The sequence below is a fragment of the Nannobrachium achirus genome (genome assembly GCF_963921795.1).
Source record: "Nannobrachium achirus genome assembly, chromosome: 11".
In the NCBI taxonomy this organism is placed as follows: Eukaryota; Metazoa; Chordata; class Actinopteri; order Myctophiformes; family Myctophidae; genus Nannobrachium; species Nannobrachium achirus.
Genome location: NC_137820.1, coordinates 45,611,795 through 45,620,967, shown reverse-complemented (window position 1 = coordinate 45,620,967; position 9,173 = coordinate 45,611,795). Strand labels below are relative to the sequence as shown.

The 9,173-nt window shown below is 41.2% G+C and overlaps 1 protein-coding gene across 1 annotated transcript; it reads left to right on the top strand.

The window, feature by feature from the left end:
- Positions 1 to 642: 642 nt before the first annotated feature.
- ucmab (upper zone of growth plate and cartilage matrix associated b) lies at positions 643 to 5,136 on the top strand (the record flags this gene model as incomplete). The annotated part of the gene is made up of 5 exons (XM_080737108.1): positions 643 to 691; positions 993 to 1,061; positions 1,160 to 1,255; positions 4,097 to 4,195; positions 5,063 to 5,136. 5 exons carry the CDS (start codon positions 643 to 645, stop codon positions 5,134 to 5,136), a joined length of 387 nt encoding a protein of 128 aa, XP_080593234.1.
- Between the last annotated feature and the right edge of the window lie 4,037 nt (positions 5,137 to 9,173).

Sequence of the window (9,173 nt, the reverse complement as noted above, 5' to 3'; positions counted from 1 at the left end):
AGAAATGCTGGTCCCTGATTGGGCTACAGGCTTAAACAAAGAAGGACATCGACATACATACGCAGCCGAACGCAGTACTTGCGCGTTCTGCTGGCGCATGTAATGAAACAACCTCTAAATCTGAGTCCTTCCAAATTCACAAATCCAATTCAAACCACAAGTCACAGGTTACTGTGATTGAAGTCATGCTCTGAGTCCAAGTTGAGTGCTTCAAACTTGGTCAATGCAATCTGAAGAGGGGTGAATGCTATATTTCCATATTACCTTATGGAGTTGGAGACCACCTAAGTAGCATCAGGTATTATTCAGCCATATGGAATGCAGCCAGAAACTGACTGAGGAAACACAAGGAAATCCAATAAAACAATCTTCATCATGGAAACAGGCTACAGTCTTTCCCTTTAATGAGGTACAATCCCTTCACTTTCACGCGGTACTCATTTATTCTTGTTTGTGTGGCCAGTCTCCACCTTATCAGGTCTGTAGGCACCTCCCTCTTTTGGCCAATAATCCAGCTGATGCCCTTCCTCCAAGCCCCCCGCCCCCCTGGGACACGTTCTTACAGGCATCTCAGTCACCTTTTGCTCTACCCCCATCTCATTTGCCTCAACAGCTCAACAGAGAACAGAGACAGAACCAAACATGTCCTGGACGCATGCAGCCTTCCTCGCTGTCCTCCTCGCACTGTACTGTAAGTCTAATGCAAGGGACTGTGGGATTTGGGGGCAATTCTCCTTTCAGGAGTGTGGAGGAATATTATGTTTGTTGCGTGTGTGTGTGTGTGTGTGTGTGTGTGTGTGTGTGTGTGTGTGTGTGTGTGTGTGTGTGTGTGTGTGTGTGTGTGTGTGTGTGTGTGAGAGAGAGAGAGAGAGAGAGAGATAGGGAAATGATACAGGCAGATGCTTTGTGTGTTGTGTTGCAAGTTTTAAGTGTGTTTGAGAACAAAGCAATAGAGTGCATTTTATTCCACACTGACTTCTCCTCTGACGCAGTGTCTCAAGAGGCAGATGCTGCAGCTGTCCCTGATGGTAAGGACACAGCCAAGGCTACGGACTCCAGAGGTGAGAATAAAGTTCCATTCCCATCCCTACAACTGTAGTAAAAACATCCAGTCTCTCCATCATCTCTTGAGCTCAACCTCCCTCTGTTTCCATCACAGGCTCGCTGAACGGGATCTTCATGCAGGAGGCTGATGCCTCGGACTTCTTCAGACGACGCACCAGAAGGGGTGCAAAGTCTCAGGATGAGATTGATGGTGAGGTTTTTGTGGTTGTTTGGACTGGGGTTCGGTCAGCTAAGATGTTGAGTGTGTGTGTATGTGGTAATGACTTCATCAGCACTTTGTCAATCTGATGGGTAGTTTATTTAGAGTTTAATCTCTAGTTTTTACTGCTGTGCTATCATTCTGTTTTTATCAGAACTGGAAGTGACTCAAATAGCTAGTGCTTGACTGAATGGACAGTAATAAGGGAGCTTTTTATGGCTGTCTGGAGCTTGTATTGACTGTGATGCCAGGCAGCTGCCAGAAGCTGTTATTTGTGGCCTCGACACCTCCAGGTACTGGTAGTGGTGTTCCTTGCCAGGCCTCCCCCGAGCAAATGGAGTCAATACAGCATACTGGCTAGTTTGCTGGAATTTGGATCAGGAGCCTCAGGCCAGCATGGAGCACACACACATAGCCACATCTACTACATCTCGGTTTAGTTGTGGTGGAAAGAGTTTCTTTGTTTTCCTTTATTTATTTATATATATATATGTATAGGCTACTGGAACATGTTGGGAAAATTCACATATTGCCTGATGTTTGCAGTTCCCATAGAAGTGCAATGCAACGTAACTGACTGTTCTGTTGACAGCAAGGTGAGACAGGATGCCAAGAGAGCTGTTTTGAATTGCAGTTATGTAACACTGTACTGTGGGCCTTTGTGTAAAAGATGCTGAGGGCTGCTAAAGGTACGAGTAAGTAATACAAAATAAAAATAAAAATAATAGAGAATCGAGAACAGACAAAAAGATGGAAGACAGCGATGGAGTAGGCTGGGTGGTTAGGAGCCGAATGTGGAATGTGCCATCACACAGGCATACAGAGCAGGGAGGGGGATCAGAGATAAACAAGGGGAAAGTGGTTTAACAAGTGGCTTACCTTTAAAGGCAACTCCAGTTATATTGGCACACTGCATGAACATCAACCTCAACCTCACAAGTATGATAACTTTGCACAAGAAGTGATGTGTAGGCCTACTCTATTAAAGATAATTCATTTTTGACAGTTTAATGTTTAAAAAATATATATTATATTCTATCTATCTATCTATTCAATTGTATTCTGGGCATACAAAGCTACTAAAACCCACAACAAGAGTTACTGGAACGGCCGTCTCCAAACCTACACAGCCCCAGTTTTTTCGCTCGTCACCAGATTCCTTATTCCATAGGGAATAATGGTTAGGCATAGTTTTACTGAGAATAAGGTTAGGAATAAGGTTAGGTTTAGGCATAGTTTTACTGAGGTTAAGGTTAGGAATAGGAATACTTGGTGCTGACCATTCCAAGGCAGCCGGATTTGACTGGGGCAGGTTTGTGGGTACTGTTCTTGTAGGCCTATTCGTCACGTCACAAGGCATCAGCAAACAAAGCTGTAAATGTCAAATTTCAGCACTTGTTAATTTACAACTGGGCGACTCAAATTCCCCAAAGTTAACTCTGGGGCAGTGTAGCTCATAACATGTGCAGGCCTGTGTTGTCTCTCAGAGTAGCTAGGGGTCAGAGGTCATGACCTGACTTGGGCCATTCCAAACATTGTGAGGCCTTGTGTTATTACTGCTGCATACAGTATACCTCCATGATTGAGATGATTTCATATGATATATAACCAGGGGTGTCACAAGAGGGGGGGGAGTGGGACTGAGTTACAAGGGCCCAAGGTGGAGGGGCCCTAATTATTTTATACTTTAGCTATTTTGAAAAGTCGTGAAAATGTGTGCAAATCTTTGAATATATTTATTTTTTAAGCGAACATTTGTAACTCAAATTTAGCTTCTGGGGTATCCCTGGAACTAAATGCTTTTGGGGTCCTTTACATGAAAACGTTTGAGCACCACTGACATAGAAACATAGGTTTTTCAAAAAACCTTAGAAGAATTTGAAATATTCAAAGACTGTTTGAGCTTGTATGTCTGCTATTTTTCAATAGTTAAGCACAAAATAATGCCTAATAATGCGTTCCCAGTCTAAATGGGTTAAACCCCCTCCCCCTATGAAGAACATTCATGGGGGGCCTGCAGTGAATCCTTGTACACAGGGCCCAGAATTTGGTGCGACACCCCTGTGTATAACTACAGGTCCTTTTGGTTCCATTTATAGTGTACATTCTAAGAGTGGGTGGCCTTGGCTGAGTGGGTAGAGAGGCTGTCTGGGCATGGGAATGTCTGTGGGCCAGTCTATGTCAAAATGTCGATGATTAAGACTCTTTCTGCCTCCTTGCGTTTTCACTTTTTGCTATTACTTCAATAGATGCAGATGTTGTCCAACATGCACGCAAATCAGTACACATTATCTCGGGAGTAATTTGATCATGTAATTGCCAATGATTGTATGCCTGAGGGGCCTGTTTTACAAAAAAGAAAAAAAGAAATGTCACAAATAATCATCAACACAGTGATTTACCACAAATTTCAATCATACATTGAGAAACACCTAAACGCAGGGCCAAAACAAATTTACTTCCACCCAAATGTAGCTGTGCACATTTTTCCGTTTTACAAACACTTTATTTGAGTTTTACGTTTAGCAGAACAAATAATTAAACACATATATACAAATAAGCATGTAATACAAAATAATATTCAAAGAAAATCAAAGTCAGAAAAAGGAGCACACTTTTCTAGTTTTACAGCTTCTTTATCCACTTAAACCCCAGCATTGGTAGCTGCGTCGCATTGTGAGCTTTTCGATCAGCTATTGTCAGTGGAAGCTTTCCTCACAATAACAGAAAACAGAAAAGACACTAGCATTGAGCCCTGAGGGACTCCAGATACCCATATGGGTTCATGTGGTTATGTCACTATATAATTATGTATTTTCCTCTCTCCTCTAGCCGAGCAGAGGCAGGTTCTGCTCGCAGATAAGCGGAAGAGGGAATACCACGAGGAGAAGAGGAACGAGTTTGAGAACTATGCTGAGGAGGAAAATGACGGTAGGTCACTCACAACTAGTTCTCGACGCGGGGTCTGGGGACCCCAGGGGGTCCTCATATTTGTAAATGTGAGTATACAAATGGAACCAAATAGACCCGTAACGGTTCATTTGTTTCCATTTCAATCTCAGAGTTAAAATTAAATTCGGAGGTTTTTACAGTATAGATTGGGTCCCAGAGATAAAAATAAAAATCATATTTAATTGGGGGCCATGACCACGTTTCATTATTTATTTATTTAAAACCGCAAATCAATTCAAATCAAATAGTGATGAAAGAATGCATATAAAATAAATGGCTATATCGATTTGTGAATATACATACAGAGGCTACCAAACGTTCCAATGAAGCAATGCTGCAAGATAGGAGGGGAATCCTTTTTAAATAGCTTTGTAAAGACGTTCATTTAATAATGAAAATGCTGATCCCTCCTCACTGATAGACCAGGCAGGACAGTTTTTTGGTCCAGTAGCTAGGCATTCATTGGTGTGTTTTTCTTACACCCTGTGAATGATGAAGAGTAACTTTCCTCTTCTACCCGGATTTGAACCTGGTTTCCTGCACAAGTGCTGTCTTTTTGTTTTACCATTGATCTACTAGAGCCTCTCTGCTTGCTCAGGGGATGAATTGAATCTTGACCATCAGGTCAAAAGTTGTGTCAGATCCAGTGTCTAGGTGAGCCATGACCATTGACACAATCTAAATGTCTTGATAGAAGATCAGGGAAACAAAATACGACCACTCCAATTGTATAAGTGATATTGTATAAACAGCGGGTAACCAGCCACAACGGGTGCAGAAACCAGAATGAGGTAATTGATATTTTAACCTTGTGTATCGTCACACCACTGAACTCTACCCATACAGAGCAAGACGAGAGGACCAGAGAGAGCTCCGAACAGTGGAGGCAGTGGCATTATGACGGAAGAGACCAGCCCTGAGGTTTGATGCCTCCCCACGAGAGACGTCACGCCATGAACAACAGAGGATGAGAATGACTTGCTTTGCAACTGGTTTCGCACTGGAACCTACACTGTACAATGCCATGTGTTAATTTAACTCAGAGGGTGTACAAATCGAACCAAATGGAACACATTTGTACACTCTAAGAGTTGAATGAGTACTTTAGTGTGTGAATTCTTTGTTGATTGTGAAATCAGAACCACGAGAATATGAGAAAGTCCAACATTTTTGTTACATCTTATAGCTACATTTTCAGCCCAGGTAGTCCAGTAATTAAATGGCAGAGCATGGATAAAATTGTTTTATTTAGTTTTTCAACTGATTCTGACAGGAAATTAGGTCTACTAGCCAGGATAAAAAATCTACCCTAATCTGCTCATGGCAAATACCCACAGCGGCCAAATCAAGTTGGGCTCCCATCGACTTTCTATACAGGAGGAAAATACCCTGAAAAGAATTTGCTTTAAGTAGGATGTGAGGGGTCTAACTATGGGTTTGTCATGATGCTGAATCCATTGCAAACATTTGTTTTGCACAAAAAAACATTCCATGGCCACAGAAAACTGTGAAAAAGTGATGACTCATCACTAAACCATCGTTTTCAGGGGCAATCTTTAGCCCAAGGAATGTTTTTTGTGCAAAATAAATGCTTGCAATGGATTCAGCATCATGACAAACCCCTAGTTAGACCCCTCACATCCTCCTTAAAGCAGATGTTTTTCAGGGTATTTTCCTCCTGTATAGAAAGTCGATGGGAGCCCAACTTGATTTGGCCGCTGTGGGTATTTGCCCATGAGCGGATTAGGGTAGATTCTTTATCCTGGCTAGTAGACCTAATTTCCTGTCAGAATCAGTTGAAAAACAAAATAAAACTATTTTGTCCAACCTGAGTGGATTTTTTTACTTTAATTACCGGACTAAGGCCACCTCTCGTTGTGAAACAGTGCCTTAAACTAAAGGATTTACCTCTACTTGTAATACATATGTAATATTATGTAATGCCTGCATTGCCAAATAGTATTTCGTAGCAGTTTAGCAGTTTGAGCGTGACAATGTATTTTATATACTAACATTTTGTACATTTCATTAATACGTTAGTCACTATAATATCTATTTCACCACTTAAACGCGTTGCGTTGTGAGCTTACGATCGGCTACTTTCAGTGAAAGCTTTCCCCAAAATAACGGAAAACCAAAAATACGCTAAGCCGAGCCCTGAGGGACTCTGCTCAACCATATGGGGTTTAAGTGGTTAAATCTATACGTAGACCTTTCTACACTATATTCTCTATAAACATACTATACAACAAACTGCTTGATATCAACAAATGTTTTGATAATAGCTCAGATCAAGACAATAATATATTTGATTAACAAAAATAATAATAAAATACATTTAACCAATGTAGAGAAGTTTTCACTGGAATTGTGTTGCTATAGGCAACAGCTCGGGCCAATGTTTTGAGTGGTGCAAACCGCTCCCACGTTTCACTGTGTGTGTATTAGCCACTTTGTGTGTATTAGTGCTCATACACATAAAGTAACTGACGTCACAGACAGAATTTTTCCTTCTTGTTTTAATAAGGTTTTTGAAGCTTATGAAAATCCTGGTAGCTTTTGGCACCCTGCCTTTCTCTAAAAAAACTGCCCTCTCTGCAAAAGCCTCTTGCCATAGTGATACAGGTGTGTGAGGGAGATGTGTTGTTTAGGTTTAGATTTGGGTTTGTTGTTGGCATTTTCTTTAGTGAGGGAGGGGTGGAGGGCCGTGGGGGGTTTCTGCATGTTGATTCCAGGGGCGTGGCAAGTTAGCATATTTATGAGGGTTGTTTCTAGTGGCATACTTGCATTATGCAAGGGTCCTGGAATTCTAAATGACAGCAAAAGACAGAGCAAAGTGAGGTGCTATAAAACTCCTTTAATATGGACATTTGTGTGAGAATAATACTTGACATGGACATATTGATCAAACAATTATGTTTCTGATCAAGTTTGGACGGGTGAACTGCAACTTGAAATGTTTTTTAGACATTAAGAACAACTTCAATACTTTGCAAACTTGACCTTTGGCCTGGTACTTTTTCTGCTCTTTTTTTTCCCTGTGCACCAAGCCACCAAAGCTCTTTTCCGAAAGCAGCCCATCTACAAGCTCACAACCCGTCACAGTCGCGTTGAGCTTGTAGATCTATTTTTGGCGAATGTTCCCCCCTGAATAGGGACGCGAGGCCGGCGAGGGTTCAAGTGTTTAATGTAAAACCGCCCATGCAATATCTGAGGACCCACATAATGGTCCCAGACCCACTGTTGAAGACCCCCGGTTTAATGGTTAAGCATAATAATGTCCATTGTTTTGCTGTGTGTTTATGAAGGAGAGAAAAATGTATACACCAATAAAGACTCTGACCTAAGCAAAGGTAATTCATCAGATTTATATGTACAATACACAGAGGTGTCATTCTCCACAAATAAGTCTATATTCAAATCACAAGCTTTACCTTTCAATGTGTCAATGCCCTCCATAGAGAAAGTTCTAGTGTTATACTCTTTTGTTTTCGTCCATGTTGGATAATGGAGCATTACATAGAGGTATCACACTCATATGGTTCAAAGACCGATTCATTCTGCCCTGGTCTCCCATGTGGCCAGTTGAAAGCCTTGGGAGAGACAGAGGAAGGCAGCATCTTGCTGCTAAATTCAAAGAGCTGGTATGAAACCACAGGGACCAAACACTGAGATTGTGTGTGAGCAGTTTTCAAGACAGCCACTTTTATTCTATTCAGTTGTACACAAAATCCTCAGTGTTAATTTAACTCACAAATGGATTCTATTTGATTTGTACAGTGCCGATTTTACTACTTGAGAGGAACAGATATCAAGATACATTATGGTTTGTCAAGGCCAATCAATTTTCATTACACAAAGTCCCACGAGAGTAAAGCGAGATATATTATTTCAATGAAATATAAATACATTAAGGATTTTAAGCAGAAACCTTCCACTCAGTATAAGATAATATCAGCCTCACAATGACAAGCATAATTGAGTAAAAACCTAAACACAAAACAAAAATGGAGCACATTTGACAAATTCTCCCAATGGCACATTAAATAGTCAGTCACCACCCCCAAACATTCTTCTAACAGGGGTTTGGTTCCATTATAGTCTGAAAGCATAATCCCTGAGAACTGGTCACAAAGCTAGGACTCATGGGCGCCCTCCTGTGGCTATGGAGGATTTCACACCAATAATGTAGCCTAAAAAGTATACAGCAAATAAAACAGCTAACAAAGGAACAACTATTACATACAGTATCTTTTGTCAAATAACGTTTTTCCTTGACTGTATTTGTATTTTTTTTTGTATATAATTTACATTTACACATGTGATCATCTTTCAAAAATCACAACCGACTGTAAGAAAATAAATAATTCAATGCATTTCAATTAGGTCATTTAGTACAGTGCAATGACCATCAAAACTGCTCACCGCAATGGTCCCCCACACGCACGCACACACACGCACGTAAAGCACATGGTTCTGCTGACATATTTCAGGTCCAAAAACCACAAAGCAAAAAATTATAATCACACCTGTCATACTGTTGGAAGTTATGACACTGTGAAACACTGTAACAATCACCATGGAATTAAGGAAAGCCATCATTACAACTATAGATAGAGATACAGAGGGCGGATAGCGGTGTCACTATTATTTACTCGTAGCGTGAAGCTCATATTTCAATTGGGCAACATGACTCCACTCACTTGCTCCAGGCGGACACAAGGCATTCAGTGGAGCATCCCGTGTCAAGTCGTGTCACAGCAGCCTCAGTCAAAGACATAGCAACAGAGGCTTCATAAGAGCTTGACACCTCCCAGACTGGCTCCTTCCTTTACTGGAACCACGAATCCAGAGAACATGGCCTCAATGGTGTGGAAACACACTTATGACCTCCCCCAGCCTCTCTGTCTCTCTCTCTCTCTCTCTCTCCACATCCAGATCTGTAATGTGTGTTACA